Source organism: Athene noctua, chromosome 4 (genome assembly GCF_965140245.1).
Source record: "Athene noctua chromosome 4, bAthNoc1.hap1.1, whole genome shotgun sequence".
In the NCBI taxonomy this organism is placed as follows: domain Eukaryota; kingdom Metazoa; phylum Chordata; class Aves; order Strigiformes; family Strigidae; genus Athene; species Athene noctua.
In genome coordinates this window covers 304487-322763 of record NC_134040.1, presented here as the reverse complement: position 1 = coordinate 322763, position 18277 = coordinate 304487, and the positions used below count along the sequence as shown (strand labels likewise).

At 67.4% G+C, this 18277-nt stretch overlaps 2 protein-coding genes across 3 annotated transcripts in view; one reads left to right on the top strand and one right to left on the bottom strand.

Moving 5' to 3' along the window:
- LOC141959851 (dedicator of cytokinesis protein 2-like) overlaps window positions 1-18277 on the top strand; it is a 64307-nt gene that overhangs the window by 32833 nt on the left and 13197 nt on the right. The window lies entirely within an intron of this gene.
- Window positions 899-18188, bottom strand: LOC141959852 (uncharacterized). 2 transcript variants are annotated; one of them, XM_074904158.1, is made up of 4 exons: window positions 18166-18188; window positions 6957-8827; window positions 4386-4460; window positions 899-1244 (listed from the first exon to the last, which is right to left on the bottom strand). In XM_074904158.1, exons 2-4 carry the CDS (start codon window positions 8465-8467, stop codon window positions 1049-1051), a joined length of 1782 nt encoding a protein of 593 aa, XP_074760259.1. In that variant the 5' UTR covers window positions 8468-8827; window positions 18166-18188; the 3' UTR covers window positions 899-1048. The 2 variants fall into 2 exon arrangements, with proteins under 2 accessions (XP_074760259.1, XP_074760260.1); XM_074904159.1 differs by lacking the exon at window positions 18166-18188 and having other exon boundaries at window positions 6957-8844.

The window sequence follows — 18277 nt, the reverse complement described above, 5'->3', positions numbered from 1 at the left end:
TCCCACGCCCTGCTCCCCCGTCGCTGGCCGTGGCCTGGTGTGCCCGGTGCTTCCCGGCAGAGGCTGGATGACGTTGCCCGCCCCCGGGGTCTGGGGACCGCTCGCCCCACGGTTCCCCGGTGGCGGAGGGTGGTCGGGGCATGTCCCGTCCCGTCCAGCTCGGGCAGGGACCAGGTACCACACGCGCTCGGCACACGCTGCTGCTGCCGGCTGCTTCCATCTGCGACCCTCGTTAAACTGACGCCGAACGGCTCCTCTCATGGGCAGCCCTGCAGGGGCTGGAATACTTGAGCTGCTAATTCCTTTCTGCCTGTAATCAGCCCGCACATCTGCAGCCAGGGCAGCCCTGCCAGCCGGCTGTGAAGCGGGAGAGGGAATTTCTAGCCCCTGCAGCCCCAGGTGCAGGTGGGCTGCGCGGGGTCAGCCCCGGCCTCGCTCGGAGATGCCTGTGGGAAGGAGAGGCCTGTGCCCCGGGACCCCCACCCAGGAGGTTTTGGGGACAGGTCTCTTGTCTCCTGGCTGGGGTCCAACAGTGACTGTTTTCCACTGTCTCTGGCCCGGGGTGCAGGAGGAATCCTTGGTGCTCCTGGCTAACCCGCGGGCCAGCAGCCCCGGCTGTGGGGTGCAGGGACGGGCGCACGGGGGGTGCTGACGGCCCTCGGGGAGCCCCAAGGCAGAGGGGGGGCCTAAGGCTGCTCTCGCAGAGGGGCTGTTGGGTGCCTGGGGCCAGGTGAGTGCTATGGCCTGTGCAGGGGAACGGCCGCCAGACCCCTCCTCATCCTCATCAGAACAGAAGTGCACAGGTGGGAGAGGATGTAACAAAAATAGCGTCTCCGTAGAATTTATTGGATTCTCATTAAATACAGCCATTGTTCCCCTTGCCTTATTTACACAGGGGCTTCGATACATTAAACTGAACGGTTAAAAATATAAAAGCTGGTGCTACCCAAACCCTACCGTCAGAGGGAGGGAGGAAGAAGGAGATGTGGGGAGGGGGTCAGTGTTGGGACGGTGCCCCCGCACTCCTGGCCCACCGGGCACCGCCAGCTCACAGGAACCAGAAGCATTTGCGCCTGGATTTCTTCGCATCCAGCTTTGCGGGCAGCTTCATCACCGGCGACGGCTCTTGCCTGGGCGGTGAGACGGCCCCCGCCGCCGCGGGGGAGCTCGGCGTGGCGCCGCCCTCGATATGGCTCAGCACGTGCTGGAAGCGGCCCTCCTGCTGCCGGAAATCGTGCTCCACGCTGCGGCCGGCGGGGCCCAGGGGACGGTGTTAGAGGGGCATCGCCCGCCGCAGCCCCCCCGCCTGCTGCAGCTCTCCCCCCGGTGCCCCCCGCCACTCCGTGGCCCCCGGCAAGCCACCCCCCATCCCATGGAGCTCACCCAGCCCCCCGCACACCCCCAGGGCACGTTCCCGGGGCGCTCGCGCTCCCCGGGCCGCATGTGGGGCCAGCACAAGCGGCGAGGGACCAGCCCGGCGTGGCAGCTGCCGTCTGGGTGTTTCTCTACAGCTTCTTCCACGGCCACCGGCATTTCCCCCTGGGCAGACTCCCCGGGGTCACCGTGTGCCCCTGCCAGGGGACGTCCTGCTGGCACACACTCCCAGACAGCCCCTGCCCACTGCCCTCCCCCTCCCAGGCTGTGGGTGGCGGGGGGTGGGGGCCGGACCCGTCCCGAGCCGCCGTCCTGCCCACGGCAGTGTGGGCAGCAGCTGGGCACGAGGCATCCGTGTGGCTAAACCTGCTGTGCCGGGGAATCCGGGGACAGACCCAAGCGACAGCCCCTGACACAGTGGCAGGGCATCTTTTGGGATGGGTCACCCTCAGCTGCTCCCCCTGCGCCTGCGTTCTCCCCGTCCTCAAAGCGTGGCGCTGCCTCTGCCTTTCTCTCGGGCTCAACTGCTTTTTCCTCCTTCACCCGCTCGCCGGGGCTCCTTCGCCCTGAACAAGGACAAACAGACTGGGTCCCTCCTGGGGAGCTGATCTGCTGTGAGGCGCTTCCCGCGGCGCCAGGGAGTTGCTCCCGGCACACAGTGCTGGTGGCACCGAGGTGGCACTCGGGCACCGGGTCTCTGGGGTTTCCTGCAGCTGCCTGGCCGGCTCGGGAGCGCGGTGGCTCCTCTGCCTGGCTCACGCCCGTCGGTGCCACGCTGGGGCTGCTCCTCCCTGGCGAGGGCAGAGGAAGGCTCCGGACTCTCTGCAGTCACCGGCCACGGCAGCGTGTTTCCCTTGCGGCTGTTCCTTGGCTGCTGGACCACAACGTGCTCCCCCCAGCAGCAAACGGCTTCTGGGGGTGCTGCTCCACCCCCCCCGCAGGCTGCAGGGTCCCTCCGGGCTCAACCAACAACCACCAAGGGGAGCTGGGCACCTGCCCCGCTGGGGAGTCGGGATTATGTGGGGGTCGAGCCCAGGGTCCCTAGGACCCTGGTTAGTGATGAGCCCCCCCGAGAGGGGCTGCGTGTCCCTGGGGCTGGGGCGCCTCATCCTCCTGCTGCTGCCACCAGTGCTGCTGCCCCTCACGCCACTGGTGACCCAAGGACTTGGTAGTAACAGGGGGCTGTGCCCCCCTCCTCCCCCCAGCCCTCGAATTTCCCACAAGTGCCGGAGCCCCCCCAGTGTCCCCGCAGCCCTCCAGGCTGGCTGCTGGTGGCCATGGGCCAAGAACGCTCCCCCCTCCTCACACCAGCCATGGCCCCTCGGGCCAGCCAGTGCTGTGGGGGGCTGTGGGGACCAGCACACAGGGAGCCCCCCCGCCACCCCGTGCCCGGCCGACACCTCCCGCCACTAGGCCCTGCAAGGACGCAGGCTGTCCCCAGATACTTCTATCAAACGGGGCGAGCCGTGTCCCATCGTGGGGGGGGCAGCGTGGGGAGCGACAAGCAGCCACCTCCCCCAGATGTGACATCTCCCCCCACCAAAGCGCCGCGTGGAGACAGGCTCGTCAGACCCAATTAGCAGCGAACCCCCCGCGAGCCGCAGCGGGGGACTTTGTGGTGTCAATACGCGGCGAACAAGAGAGACAGACGCGGCCCTGCTGCGGGGGGGCAGGGCTGGGGCACCCCCAGCCCGGAGGGCTCTGGCGGAGAGCGTGCCTGTCCCCCACAAGAGCACAGCGGCTGAACCGCCCCGTGCACACGCGTGTGCACACACACGTGTGCCGCAGAGCTCGGCTCGGCAGCCTGCACTCCCCGGCTCGAGCAGAGGAGCCTCCTTAACAGTGAAACGAGAACAAGCTCGGCCAGACCCCACACGTGCACAGAGGGAGGGGGCCAGGCTGCACGGCAGGAGGGACAAACGGACCCCACGGCGTGGGGATGGGCAGAAGGCAGCGCAGCGGGGGAAGAGCTGGCACCAGTGAGCCCAGACGGCTCCTGGGCTGGCCCAGTGAGCCCAGCCCAGCTCCGAGCACAGCGAGCAACCCAGGCCCTGGGCTGGGGCTGTATTTTGCACCAAACTGTCTTTTGGCACGATGGGCGCTGCCGTCTTCTCACCAGTCCCCTGGGAGCTCCCAGTAGGCGCAGGGGCCTTGCCAATGGCCGTTCTTTGGTAAATCAGCACCCTCTGTCCCCACCCGGGGCTGGCAGGGACCAGCAGGCGAGGTGCCCCCTGGGCCGCGGTGTTGGCCCTCTCCCCCCAGTGAGCTGTTGTCCCTGCGACTGGTGATCAGCGGCTGAACACCCTCGTGCCGGAGGGGGCTTGGGCAGCTGCGGTGCTTGTACTGAGGGCAGTTGCCTGACACCCATGAGTGGTCTGTACGTGGTGCCCCCCAACACCAAAGAGCCCCCCTGTATGTGGTGTCCCGGCAGCGGAGGTGGCGGTGGGGACAGCGGGGCTCACAGCCACTGCCTGCCCAGCTGCCGTGGGGCCACAGATGGGACAGGTCCCTGGGGATGGGGACGAGCAGGACAAGGTGCCAGGACATGGTGCTGCACACGTGGCACGGGGACAGCCGCTCCCCATGTGCTCTCATCAGCTTTTCCCTGGAGCTTCCTGCGGAGGCCGCTGCCAGGGACAGGATCTGGCTCAGGGGGGCTTAGCGGGCCCCATGCAGCCACGTTTGTGTCTGCCCTGAAGTGCTGTGGGGTTTCTGCCACGAGCAGAGAGCTGCTCCGTCAGGAGGGGCGGGAGAGGGAAGTCTGTGACAGTGCCGTGTCCCCAGGGGACAGCTCAGACCCCACAACCCCGCGTGGCTCAGGGTGCCCTGAGCACCCACCTTGCCACAGGGACAGGAGATGGAGCGCAGGCGGGCGGGTCCCCTCCCTCCCCCAGGAGTGAGGACTCACAAACCCCCCCGGCCCTCTGCTTTGTAGCCAAATTACGAGTCTGAGGGGCAGGGGAGAGCAGGGGCCCCACCAGAACGTGCCGGGTGCCAGAGCTGGCTCCTACCTGTAGATGATGCAGGCACAGTCCCGGCAGGTCCCGCAGTTGGCGATGTCCTGCCCTGTCCGGTACGAGTGTCGCCTGTGACAGAGCAGAAGCGCCGTGAGCCCAGAGACCCAACCTGGGTCTGCCTGTGCCCCCCAGCTGCCCCAAAGCCCTTGTCTTCCCCTGGAGTTCACACTCCAGCAGCCAGGAGCCAGGGCCGTCCTCTCTGAATCCAGCCCCTCTCCTCCCTGGGTCCATCTCTCCTCCCTGGGTCCATCTCTCCTCCCTGGCTCCCCTGTCCCCCATGTGATGCCGTTTGTTGCCAGGCCAAGCGTGGTGCCCCTCAGCTCCACAGGTTTCTCAGACGGGTTTGAACCAGCGAGGGGCACAGCAGAAGCCCCGAGTCTTTCACGCTGCAGCTGCCTCCTTTTGTCTCCATCCCAGAGCGGTACCTCGTGCCCACGGCCACCCTGGGTCACCGTGCCTCTCCCCACGCACGGTGCCACGGAGGGAGCGGGACCGTGGGCAGTGCGAGGTGTGTGCGGGGGGAGATGCTCCACACTGACCACCAGCCTACGCCAAACCCGGGATTTATCTCTTTTGGGTGCTTTTGTACACCCTCCTCCGGGGAAGGTGCACAGGACTTTGGCTGAGGAGCGCCAAAGCTCAGCTGAACCTGGTGCAGTCTCCTCCCCGATGGCGGCAGAAGGTCTCTGCACCCTGAATATTTCTGCTGCTGGTGCCAAACACCACGGTGCCTCCCCGGCAGCACACACCGTGCTGCCCCCCTGCCCACGGCCCCCCTGAGCAGGTCCCCCCATGCAGCCTGAGTGTCCCATGTCCCCGCCATCCCCACCGCCTGCCACCGGCACGTCCCGGCTGCTGCTGCCCCCCCCGCGAGCACAGGGTGTCACTGGCTGCCAACCTCTGGCTCTGCCGCCGCGCCAGCCCGGCGCTCCCCCCCCCGTGCCACTGCCTCCCCGGGGAAACGGGCCACCGACATCTCTCCTGTGGCTTCTCCAAACCCAGCTCATGTGCCTTTGGCTTTGCAGCCCCCCAGGCCCCAAGGGGCCGGGGCTGGGCCGGGGGCTGCCCACAGTCCCCCCACGCCCCAGCATGGCCTGTGGGTGCTCCCCGCTGGTGCCCCAACTCAGAGCTGTAAGAGAAGGGCCCTGGGAGATGCTTTTGGTTGCCCTGGCCGACTCCATCTCCACATCTCCATCACCCCTTGGGCAGAGCAGGCTGTGGCTTTTGGGGGACAGCTGAGAAAACACCCCCTCATCCCACAAAGTCACGTTTTCTTGTTTAAATCTTCCTCCTATTACTTGACCTTGATCATGATTGTTCTCAGCCCTCAGAAACGAGGTCTTTGAATGCACCAAATTATGTATTACAACTGGGATTATACTGTTGGCACATAAATTAGATCATGATACCTTTTTTATATATATCTCTATAGAAGGTACATGTATATGTGTGTGTGTGCAGGTCTCTGACATCACACAGACTGCACCTCGCTGCCAGGACATGAGCTAGTCCTGGGCTGGTGTTTGCTGTGGGCTCATGCTGGTGGCAGACACCTGGGCCCTGTGAGGCCACGTCACACCACAAGCGGCCTCGGGGCCACCACACACCTGCAGGACCCACGGGGTCACACTGTCCCCCAACATAAGGACACCAGGATAATTTTTAATGTGATTTCCCATCCCATTCCTTATGTCCCTGGGCATCTTGTTCACTCATTTGACTGCAACAATATATGGAGCCGAGATTTTAATTAAGCTGCCCACAGTGAAGCTAAATGAGCTTCCCAAGCAGGCAAGCTCAGCTCTGACCGCAGGGGCAAACCTGCCCTCTCAGCAGGCACCACCCTGTCCATGCCCTCGCAGTGCCTGCAGGGACGAGGCTTGGCACGGCCACGGCACGGCCACAGCACGGCCTTCCCCTCCCAGCAGCCGCACAGCCCTGGGGGGCTTCACTGTTTTACAGGAGAGTGCCAGGCTGGCACGGGGTCAGCAGCTCCTCGGAGGTTGGCGGCCCTTGTGTGAGATGAGTTCAGAGCATCTCAGCTCCGGGCCAACCCCAACACCTTGCTAAGTTCAGCAAATCTGCCAGGGAGGGCAAGGAAAAGAATCCCAGGGGATGCCTGTGGAGCAGGTCCTGGGCAGCACAGGATCAGGGTGCCTGGGCACCTCCCCAGGGCGCAGACGTGTGGGTCACTGGGGCACCAGCTGCCGAATTTGCGCCTTCGGTAACACCGGGGCTGGAGCTGAGAGCAGGCCTGAGAAATAGGGAACATGTTCCCGGGGCACCTGCTCCTGGTGACTGATGGGCACGTCATTGCACCGGAGCTGGGCAGGGGGCCCAGCTCCCTCGCCCCCCGGCCTGCACCCCTCGCACCCTGTCCCTGCGCACAGGGACGGCACCGCGGGACGAGCCGGGGCGGGCGAGACGCTGCACCAGCTGAGAAGCTACGAGCTTCTCAGAGGGAAACGCGTCTGAGAGGTGGCAGCACCCAAATCTCTGGCAGGGTCCCCCCCGTCCTCCATCCACAGCCCCCCCCGGCCCCTGCCCCCAGCCCCGCCTGCTCACCCGTCCCGCTGGGCCTCCTTCTTTTCCAGGTCCTGGATGACATCCAGCAGCACCCGGATGGTCTGTTGGCTGGTCTCCAGCACCCCTTCCAGGGACTGCAGCTGGGACTGCAGGTCCCCCTGCGCCCCGGGCCCCCGTGGGCCCTCTCCCTGAGATGTCTGGGCGTCCTCGTCCCCCGCTGGTGGTACCACTGGTGCCTTGGCCACCACCACCAGCTGCAGAAGGTCCTGGACGTGGCGCAGCGTCTCCGACTGCTCCGTGGTGAGGCAGTGTTGCCCGTGCCAGGGGAGCTCTGGTGCCCGCCCGCCTGGCTGCGTCCCCACGCCAGGGCCCTGCGGGGCTGGGGGCAGCAGATCCCCGGGCCCCTCCGGTCCTGTCCGGCCATGCCCTGGCTCGGCAGCGGGTAACCTGCTGCTGACGCCGCGGGGGTCCGGACAGCTGAGCGCAGCTGGTGTCTTCTCCGGCGCAGTGGCAGCGGCAGAGCCGTGCCAGCCTGGCACTGGGGGAACAGGAGCTGGCAAGGTGCAGCAGCGGCCCCCCCGGGGTGTGCCGCAGAGCTGGTGCTGGGGTGGCAGGGGGGCCCACGGAGGGTTGCCCTGAGCTGGCTGGTGGAGGCCGTGGGGGTCCGTGGTGGGGTCAGGCGGCAGCTGGCGGCATGGCGAGGGCTGGGGTGGCGGGTGCCTGCGGGGCAGGCTCCGCTCCGAGTCGCTCCGGCCAAGCCCCCGCGGCTCGGCGGGTGGCCAGGGCTGGCCGCAGGGCACGGAGGCCGGGCGCGGGTGGGCCCCACGGCTGCCCTTGGGGTTCCCACGGAGCCGGGTGCAGGCCGGGGACAGTGGGCAGGGCTCGGGGGCGCAGCTCCGCACCGGGGAGGGGCAGCGGGCAGGGGGGCACCCGGCCGTGCCGGGATAGGGGGGACAGGGATCCCTGGGTGGTGGCAGGCGGCACACCGCAGCGTGCTGGGCGAGAGCTGCGGTATGATGGCGCACGGGAAGGCTGCCGGGCGCCTGCGGGGGCACGGCCCCCTCTGGGCACCGGGCACTTGCCGCGGCATTGGGCAGCGCCATGTCCCTGGCCACATCGCAGACACTCTTGCTGCGGGGCTGGGAGGCCGGGAAAGGCTTCTGGAGGCTGGGGGAGGTCTGGATGGCGGTGCTCATGCAGGCCTTCCTGGGCATGGGCAGCGTCAGCGAGCCCGGCTGGGCCTGGGGCCAGCTCTGCCGCGAGGCACAGAGAGCCGCCGGCTCAGGGGCGTCCCTGGGGGGCGGCGAGGCACGTGGGGTGATGGGGCCGGTGGCTGCTGCGGGCCCGGGGGGGGGGCTGCCCGCCCGCCCCGCGCCGCCCTCCACCAGGTCCTTGAAGCGGACCTGCTGCGTGCGGTTGCGCCGGCGCTTGAGGCGGCTCTCGACGTCAGGCGAGTCGCGGTTCAGCAGCACCGAGCGCACCGTCATGGCTTTCTCCTGGCTGCCCTCGCCGGCGGGGGCCGGGCCGGGAAGGGGCTCCCGGCTGACCATGGCTCAGGGCCCCGGGGCCGCTGCGGCGGGGCGCGGGGGGCCGAGCACTGACGGCCAGAGCCCTGGGCTGCGCCCGTCCCCGGAGCTGCCCGGGGCAGCGGGCGACCTCATCCCGCGCGGCCACGGAGAGGGGACGGGGACGCCGCGCGGGAGGCGGGCGAGGGGCCGCTGGGCATGCTGCCTGCTGCCTGGCCCTACAGCCCCCGGCTCGCCACCCCGACCGCCTTTCCCGCGGCCCCGCCTCGGCACCGGCAGCCCATGGTCCTGCTCCTGGCCGCCCCGGCTCAGAGCCGCCCGCGGCGAGCTGCCCGCAGCGCCAGGTGCCGGCCACCCCTGCCCATGGCTCCTGGGCTCCCGGACCTGCGGGGACAGAGAGAGGTCCATCAGCCCCAGCCCCGACACCTCGGTCCCCCGCTGGCCTCTGCCCCCCACCCAGCCCCGTCACAAGCGAGGAGACCAGCTTTGATCTCTGGTGCTGCCTCTTCAGCACAAAGAGAGGAGAGAAAAAAGGAAACCCCTTTAGCATAAACACGTTACAAGTTCACAGCTCAAATCAAGCAGAAGCAGCTGTTAAAAATAGCTCTGCCTCAGTGGGGCCAGTGCCTTGCCTTCGTGGGTGCTGGCAGCGGGAGGGCAGGCGCAGGGGGCTCCTGTGTGGGACGTACGGGCACGGGGCACACGCTGTGCATGGACCACCCACTCCGTGTGGGGCTGGGCAAGGTGTGGGGCACCCAGCTCATGTGGGGCACAGCTGGAGTGGGCATGGGGCCCATCCTGTGTGGGGCAGGGCTGCACCAGGTGCAGGGGACCCATCATGCGCGATGCACGGACAGAGCGGGCACGTGTGGGGCACGGCTGGATGGCACAGGGGACCCGTCGTGCGTGGGGCAAGGCCTGACTGGGCTCAGGGGACCCGTCGTGAGTGGCTGCACTGGCCACAGGGCCCCATCCTGCACCCAGCACCCCCCAGAGCTGCGGCAGGGCTGCCTGGGCTGCAGGTGTGGGGGACCAGCTCCACGGTCAGGGGTGAGACCGTGGCTCGGTGACACTGAGGCGTGTGAGAACCAGCCGAAAGGGAGAACAGGCATTGCAGTCGAAATGGCAACTTTGGCGAGGCCGGGGGATGGCTCCCTGCCCCTCGCCATGGGGACGGGTGGCTGCCGGCCTCTCTCCAGCTCTCACCCCAGCGCTGCTGCAGGGCTGTGGCTCGGGGAGGCCGTGGTGGGGCTGCCGGGCGTCCCTGGGGCACCGTGCCATGGGGCATCACGCAACCTCAGGCAGGCGGCCTGCCCGCACAGTGCCCACCCGCCGTGTCTCCTGGGCAGGCCTGCAGCACGGCTCCTGCTCACCGCTTCGAGGCCACCGCCGGGGCCTGGCTGCAGGACCCAGGCCACAGCTCGTGCCTGGGGACGCATTGCTGACCCCAGCGGTGTCACAGGGCAGGACCCGGGGGATGTCCCTGCCGCTGAGCAGGGAGGATCGCACCCAGCCACGTCCCGGTCCCTGCCAGCATCAGCGCACAGCCAGGCAGGGCAAACCCCCCTCCGCAGCCCTGTCCTGGCACCCCCCCAGCACCGAGCCCCCATACCCACCTTGCTCCTTCTCTGCCCGCCCCGGTCACCGGCTGCTGCCCCGGCCCTGGCACACGCCACCCCAGAGCCCCGGGTGCACACCGGGATCCCTGCCCGCGGTGTCCTTGGGGCACAGAGGAGCCCAACGCTCGTTTTGGGGAGCGGCGCAGGGACAGGGCAGGGCGGATCGGCCTCCCAGCGTTCGAGGTCTGCAAACATCCCAAGGCCCCTCCGGCGCAGGCGAGGAGCAGAGTGATGTGGCTCCCCGTGGCACAGACTCACCCCCACGCTGTGTCCCACAGCCCCGGCCCACAGCCCGCTGCTCCCCCGCTGCCCCCGCACCCTCTCGGGCACGCCAGGGTGGGCGTCTCGCTGGCTCTGCAGCCCTCCTGCCCTCACTGCGGGTGGGCACATGGCACCAGCAGCCTCCCCCGCTCCCTTTGCCACCTTGCCTTGTTCCCGTCGTAACGAAGCAGCTGACTCAGCACGGCAGCCTGGAGTCACCCCGGTAGCGAGAAAACTTCCCGAGTGCCGGGTGTGCCGGTGCCCGACGCGTTCCCAGGCTGGCAGCCAGCCGCCGACCCAGCGGAGCCCCCGCGGCCCCCGCACCGCCCTAGTCAGGATGCTGCTCCACGCGCTGCTCAGCCGTCCGGCGCTTTCCTTCGCGAGCTTGGAGCCGTGCCCAGACACCGGGAGATGTTTGTGAGGCAGGACGCGGTGGAGACGCGGCGGAGGGATGGGGCACCTCGTTAGTATGGGCAGCAACAGGCGGAGCGCAGAGCTGGCTCGGGGACGGAGCCAGCACCGCCTGCCCCTGCGCCCCACGCTCCCCGCAGCCAGCCTGCGAGCGCGGGGGGAGCCGCCCCGCCGCCCCACCTGGCGTCCTGCAGAGCCTGCCGGGACAGTGAGGGGCTGCGGGGCCCCGCCGCGGGGTCACGGCCGGGGCCCGGGGCTCAGCACCCCTCCCCCAGGTGCCGCTTCAGCGTCCCCGGCTGCGTCTGCACCAGGGTGGGCGACGCGGCAGAGGGGGCCGGCACGTCCCCACGCTGGAGCAGCCCCCCGAGCATGGCCTGGCAACCGCGCGGGCTGCTCCAGAGCTTTCCTTAATGGGGGCACTAACGGGCGCGGGGAGGAGGGTGCCGGGAGCCGCCCCAACATCCGGGCGTGGGGCAGGAACGCTCCCGGCTCAGTCCAAGCGTGGGTGCAGCCCCCAGAGCCCGCAGCAGAGACCTCCCGGAGCCGCGGCCGACGGCAGAGCCTGACGAGGCCGTTCCCCTGCCTACGCAGCAAACGCGATGCTGTCAGTCAGCGGGGCCTCCGCCGAGGCACCCTCTGCCTCCCGAACCGCACCACTGGAGAGATCAGAGACAAGCGACAAGGACAAAGGAAAAGTCTATAAATTATACATGCGCTCCCTCCGTTTGGGAACAGCTCTGAGGATGTCAAACTCCAGGACCCTCCCACTCGTCTCCGCGTTCGGTTGGGTTTAGAGCCACGCTCGGGTGCTGCTCACGGCATGCCGGCGTCTTCGAGTGCCGGTGACGAGCCCTGCAGCGGGACGGGGACGGGGCCACGCAGCCCAGCAGCTGCCGTGTCCGAGGGGCCCCCCCAGTTCCACGGCTGAGCCTGAGGGAACTGCTGTGCCGATAGATCCATCTGGAAGCACGGTGCCGGGGACGCTTCGGATGCACAGAGAGCGCCCTGGGAAGGGGCTGTGCAGGAAGCAGAAGCACCCAGCCCCCACCGCACCAGTGCTTCCCAGCATCGAGCACGTTTACTGGGAAATGGCACCCAGCGACCCAGCCCTGGGGCCACACACTCGCCCACCTCCAGATGCGCTTGGCCACCACAGCCGACGCACCGCGTGCCCAGCACGCAGCCACGCTCCCCTGCAGGCACCCAGTGCCGGGCTGGTCGGACTGGAGGAGCAGGAGCAGGGACGTCCCTGGCTAATGTGCCCCAGCAGAGAGAACTCACGGGTCTGGCCAGTCCCACGGTGCCGAGGGCCGTCGGGGCAGCGCTCAGAGATGAAATCACGGGAAGCCGGAGCCCCTCTGAGGCCCCGAACCCACAGCAGCCCCTCGCAGGGTCCCCGGGCTGCTGGAGCTCTCTCTGCTGGAGGGTGGCTGGGAGTGGGGACAGAGGCGGGCAGGGTGAGGGAGCCCTCTCTGAGCCACCGTGTCACGCTGACGCTCATCCCCCAGCACCTTCCTGGCGCTCAGGTGGGACAGGGGGACGGGTCCATGGCAGAGACAGGAGGGCACAGCGGGGGCTGGCACCGGCCAGGACACAGGACCACCTCCCAAGGGGACAGCGACGGGGGAACGGGCTCGGAGCTGGGCTACAAACGGCTGAAGGACAGCAGCATGTCCCAGCCACGGCAGCCAGAGCGGGGCCGCGGAGAACACGGCTCATCAAACCCGTTCACTGTCTGCTCTGATGAGCTTCCAAGCTTGGTCGATGAAGGGAGAAGCCTCGATGGAGCAGACCTGGGATTTCTGTGAGGCATTTGACATTTTGACGAAGAAAGCAGAATAATCCGAAAGCAACGTGGCACACATTAAACGGATTAAAAACCGGCTAACCAGCATGTCTCAAGACATAATCATCCAGCGATCATCGCCAATTAGCCGCGCTTCTGCCCAGGCCCTGCGGAGGGGCAGCCGGGCCCCACGCCGGCGCTGGCTGGCACTGACCTCAAAGGACGAGCTCAGCACTGAGAAAATGGGGGGATTACACCGAGGCTGAGAGAGGAAAAAGCCAAATATAGAGCCCTGTGAGGAGCACGGAGCAGACGCTGTGCAGGACGGGGAGCCCTGGGCTCCTCTCCAGCCAAGCAGCTGAAAATCGGGGGGAGTCAGAGGAGCAACTTTCTTAAAAAGTGAGGCCAGTCAGGGCCAGAGCAACTCAGGAAGGATCTGCGCTGTGGTGGATCCTCTGTCTCAGCAATTTTTTAAGGTCTGAGTGTTTCTCCTCGAGCTCATACAGGAATTACGAGCGCATGAATGAGGTGAGACAGCAGGTCACATCGGATGATGTATAGGCCAAACCAGACGACGCCACTGTAATGCAATAGATGACACGAGTACTTCAGCGTGGGCTCCCCGCCTCAGCTGGGAGCTCAGCGCAGCTGGAGACAACGTCTCCTCTGCTGGGCAAGCCCAGGAGCCAAGAAAGCATCAGGAACCACTTCCCATGGCCCGGCCGCAGACACCACTGAACTTCAGGTGCTGAGTGCCCCATCCTCACATTGTTCTCGCTCCCCCCAAACACTCCTCAGGGGATCTGTGAGCCTGGCTGCCCTCCCCAGCCCAGAGCCCTGAAGATCCCTGACTGCCGCGCCGCTTCGGGTGGCGGGATCCAAACCCTGGTCCTGCTTCGCCAGCCCCTGCCTTGCCGGTGCAGCCTCTCAGGGGCCTGGGACTGTCCCCTTGGAGAGCCATGGGCTCCGTGACTAGGCCGCTCTTCTTCAACCAGTACCGATGGATGGTGAATTTTGTGCGATACGCACTAAATCTTCTGGTTTTGTATCTTGAGACTCATCTGGTGGTGGCTGCCGGGTTGACCTCAGAGGAACAGAGCCCTGCCTCACACTGTCATGTCCAGGAAGTTACCTGCACCCACCAAAAATACCACAGAGCAGAGGGAAAGCTTCCAGCTGCCCGCCTGCCTCCTCCTCCTCCTCGTCCCCTGAGGCAGCAAGGCCCAGCTCAGCTCTTCCTCCTGACTCAAGGGACCTCGGTGTCCTGTGGGAGAGACCAGCCCGGGACCGGTGAGGCTGCTGGGCAGACCCCAGCTACAGCCACCGCATGCGGGACCGCAGGCACCAACGGAGGGTCCAGCTGCCCCCACACCTGTCAACAATCCTCCCTGTCCCCTGGCCGGCTTTGGCCCTTTCTCCACCCATCCTCTGCCTCGTCCTCCTGGTAATGTCGGTGGCAGAGGGAAAACCAGAACAGACACATAAATCTTGTCCTCAAGACGCAGGAAGCCAGGAGATTAGATTTATGAGAGAGGAAGTTATATTCTCCTGGAACTGCAGAAGAGAACAGCTAATTACCCAGCTCCGCTCACTGGGTACAACGGCTTCTCTTGGGACAAACCCTTTGCTTTTCCCGATGGCTGGAAAGGCGAGAGGTGCTGCCGGCGACGGAGCGGGGTGGCACTGCAGGACGAGACGTTTGCTCTCAGCGGAGGCCGGGGCAGGAGCCCGGTTCATGACACATCACTCAGCAGCAGAGCTTAATCCCGCCTTGGCTCCAAGAGGACTCGTTTGTACTCGGATTGAAGCATCTGTGGGAGCTGCGGATGGAGGACTAAGAGCACCTCCTTGGGCAGCGAGCAGACCCAAAATCCAGTTCCTCACTGGGGAAGCTCCACCACGAAGGCCACTCATGCCCTACCCTTGCAGTTCTCTTGGAGGCTCTTCCAGAGCCCAGCTGCTCGGAGGCTCTCAGCCCTTCTGATTTCCTGCAGGCACTTAGTCACGGCCGGTTTATATCCGACTGTGCTCGTGCCAATATAGCGCTTCCGCTCGCGCAGCTCTTGCCCCTCCTCGGCGCTCAGCATTCGTGGCGAGGACACGCGTCCCTCCTCCAGCCATGCGCCGTGGGGCTCAGGCGGCCCCGCTCCCCTCACACCCCCAGAGCAGCTCCCCCGGCCCTCGCAGCCTCCCGGCACACCCGCAGCGCTTCACCTCCTCCCCCCAGGACCGTTCCAGGCAAGGTCTTAGGCTCTGCTCAAACACCCGGGGGCTCCACCAGGAACAGGCGGGTTGGCCTGGCTGAGGACGGCGGGTGCAGTGCCCTGTGGCCAGGGCAGTGCCCTGGGCCCCTCGTGCTCCGCAGCACCCCTGGCACCCCCGGGGAGTGTCACCGACACACGGGTCCCCCCCTGCGTCAGCCGGGGACTGGTGCAAGCGGCAGCTCGCATGAGCCCGGAGATCCGCACGCGTCTCTATTTAGGTCACTGGCTGGAGCGCGCTGCAGGAAAATTAGTCACTCTCCCAGCCACGGGGCCTGGGAGAAGGCTCTGGCCGCCCAGCCGGAGCAGGGAGCCCCTGTCCCCCGCCTCCCTGCAGTGCCAGCACCCCCGGGCACCCTGCAGGCACCTCCCCAGGGCTGCCTGGGGCTCCCGGCCGCCCTCACCACACACCGTGGCAAATTCCTGGTGCAAGGGACCCCGTCAGCTGGGGAAGAAGCAACAAGACCCCACTCCCAGCATGCTGAGGCCCTTGACCCCTCTCTCCTTTGACTGTAGACGTGCTGGTGCCGTCAGATGAAGGGTTTCCATGGTCAGGAGACACGGTGAAGTACAAAGCCTTTGCACAAAGCCTGCAGAAGCCAAATTATTCCTCTGTCTCCCATGGATGCCAATATGGCTGTCATGACATAGTGCCTCTGTTGTCGCTGCTACGTCTTGCTCTTCCACCGCTCCCAGCTGGGAGGAGCACAGATATCACCATTTAAAATGAGACACAAGAGGTAGGGTGACCCAGCCAGGGGAACACGGGCGGCCATATGGAGCAGGGTGAGGTCAGGAGTTGGATTCACATCCCAAGGCTTCCCTCAGCCGCCACGGAAGAGCAAGCGAGCGTCCCTCAGCACCTTTCCGAGGGGCTACAGAAGAGACCACGGCGGGAGGAGAACGCCCTGCCTGCCCAGCGACCGTGGAGTGGGCAGCATCACGTTCCTCTGAGTCCCGGAGAGGCCTTGCACAGCCATGGGAACACGTCGGCAGGAGCGATCTGGCCTGGAGAGCTTGTGAGCCCGGGCAGTGCCCAGCACGGACGCACGTGGGGTCCGGCATCACCCCCAACACGGGCTGTTCCTGCAGCGCTGACAGCAAGGGAAGGACACGGCGCAAAGGCCATGGGAGACGGAGATCAGAGCTCAGCACAGGACCCCCCACCACGCCGCGCTCCCCCGGGAGGAACGTCTCACCCCAGAGAACAGTGCCCGGGCGCCCGCCTGGAGCCAAAGCCCACCGCAGCGGAGTAGAGCCGCCGGCTGGGCCAGGGAGCCCTGACAGCCTGGGACTCCCTGTGCTCCTTCACATGCCAGGAATCGGATTAGAAAGCCACAAGCTGTCCCCGAAGCACATATCTGGAAAAAAATGGAAAGGCTTTGCCACCCAGCAGCGCGCAGAGGCGACCGCGCCGTCCAGGCTCCTGGGAGCTCGGCCCCGGGCGCCGGCAGCACCCCCCGAGGGGCAGCCCTGTCCCGGCAGCCAGCGCGGGAGGCCTCTGCGGCTGCAGCCTCCCAGCACCAAGAGAGAGGGAGAAGTCGTTTCAGAATACAAATTCCTGCCTTTAAGTGGATTTCCAATGCCACCTAGCAGTCAGTCCCCCCTTTATCTTTATGCGCTTTAGACAACACCGGCTACCAGGGGAATTTAGGAATTAGCAAGTGTCTTTCTTCACCGTGTGCCTCGGTTTCCCCACGCACCCACCAGCCATCAGAGCAGTGATAGGCACTGGCTCCGTAAAGACACAAGACCCCGTCCAAAAGCACCGCTTAGGACTGGAGAAGCATCGTTACTACAGATGGGAATAGACCCACTAATTATTTGTGGCCTCTGGATGCTACCGTACTATTAAATAATTATAATAATTATAATTCATAAAGAAGATAACCTCAGCCTAAAGGAGCTCCTGTGTTTAAATCCACGCACTGGAAGGATGGAACGCTTTCCGCAGAGAGGAGACACGGCAGGTGCCAGCCCGAGCCCGGCTCTGCCCAGAACCCCCCGCCCGGCGGCTCTCCGGCCCCTGAGGCAGCACCAGCAGGGAGGGAGCGCAGCCGGCCGTGCCAGTGTCCCCCACCGCGGCTGTCCGGGGGCCTCGCTGCCGTGCCCCCCGGGAGGTGACAAGCGTGGAGACGACCGGGAGCTGCCGGCAAGGAGTGCTCTGTGCTGGCGGCAGCCCGGCCCAGACCCGCCGTCCCGGTGCGGGCACACGCTGGCAAAGCCCAGGTCCCGGCGACGGCTCCTACGTGGCCACCTCGTGCTCCCAACACAAAACTGGCTCCGCTGGAAGCCTCTCCGCTCCCTCGTGGCCTCTCCGCTCCCTCGTGGCCTCTCCTCCGGGCTCCCCTGCGCCTCCTTCGAGCTGCCGCAGCTCTAACTGGGTTGTGTGGGGGTTCCCGGGGCAGGAGAGGGACCGGGGCAGCCCTGAAAGCCGCACCTCCCGGTGCCACGGGGCGCAGGCGGGGCTGCAGTCGGCCCCGCACCCGAAGCCCCCCCGGCAGGCAGAGGCCTTGAGCGCCGAGCACGGTGCTGGGAGCTGCTGGGAGCAACGTGGGCTGAATCCCTCCAGCGCCAGCAGCCGTACCCTCGGCCGGCGGCAGCGCCGCGTGCGGTACCGGGAGTGACATCCCGGGGGTGACATCCCGGGGGTGACACATATGCGTGTGTCAACCGAGCGCGGTCCCGGCCGAGTCTCCGAACGCGGGGGGAGCGGAGCACCGGCCGCGGGGCCGAGCAAGGCTGCGGGGCAGGCGGGGGGCCGCGGGCCGGGGGGCAGCGCGGGGGCCTGGCCCTTGGGGGTCTTCGGCCCCTCGAACACGGCAGCTCTCGACGCGGATTCACGTCCCTCGGCTGCACCACGCGGCTGCAGCGCGGCCGGAGCCCCCCGGCGTCACCGGCCTCGGCGCGGGGTGCTCGGTGTGGGGTGCCCAGAGTAGGGCGGGGGGTGCCACCACCCCCCGTGCCCCCCGGGCAGCTCCCGCTCGGCGGGGCGGCGGAGGGCAGGACCCGGGCAGCGCCGCCATCCGCGGCAGCTCGGGGGAAGGGGCACCGCGGACCCCCCGCGCCGCCCCAGCCCGGCCCCGCGCCCCGGCCCCGCCGGCCCCCGCGCATCCCTTGGGCCGCTGCCGCCGGCTCCCGGCCCCGGGGGTCCCCGCACCGCCGCGCAGCCCCGCTTTCGGGGCTCTCCCCGTACCGCCCCGCGGTTCCCGGCCCCGGGGTGCCCCCGCCGCCGCCGCCCGGGGTCCCGGTCCCGGTGCCGCCGCCGCGGCGCTCCCGGTGCAGCGAGCGGCCGCCGCAGGGCCGGTTCCCGCAGAGCCCAGCGCGGCCGCCGCGGCCCCCCCCGCTCCCCGCCGCGGCCCCGCTCCGCGGCGCGACCGGTACCTGGAGCTCGGCGGCGGCGGCGCGGGTCGGGCAGCGGCGGGGCGGGGCCGCGCGAGCTCGCCGGTACCGGGGCGGGGCCGCCGGGGGCGGGGCCGGGGCGGAGCCGGAGCGG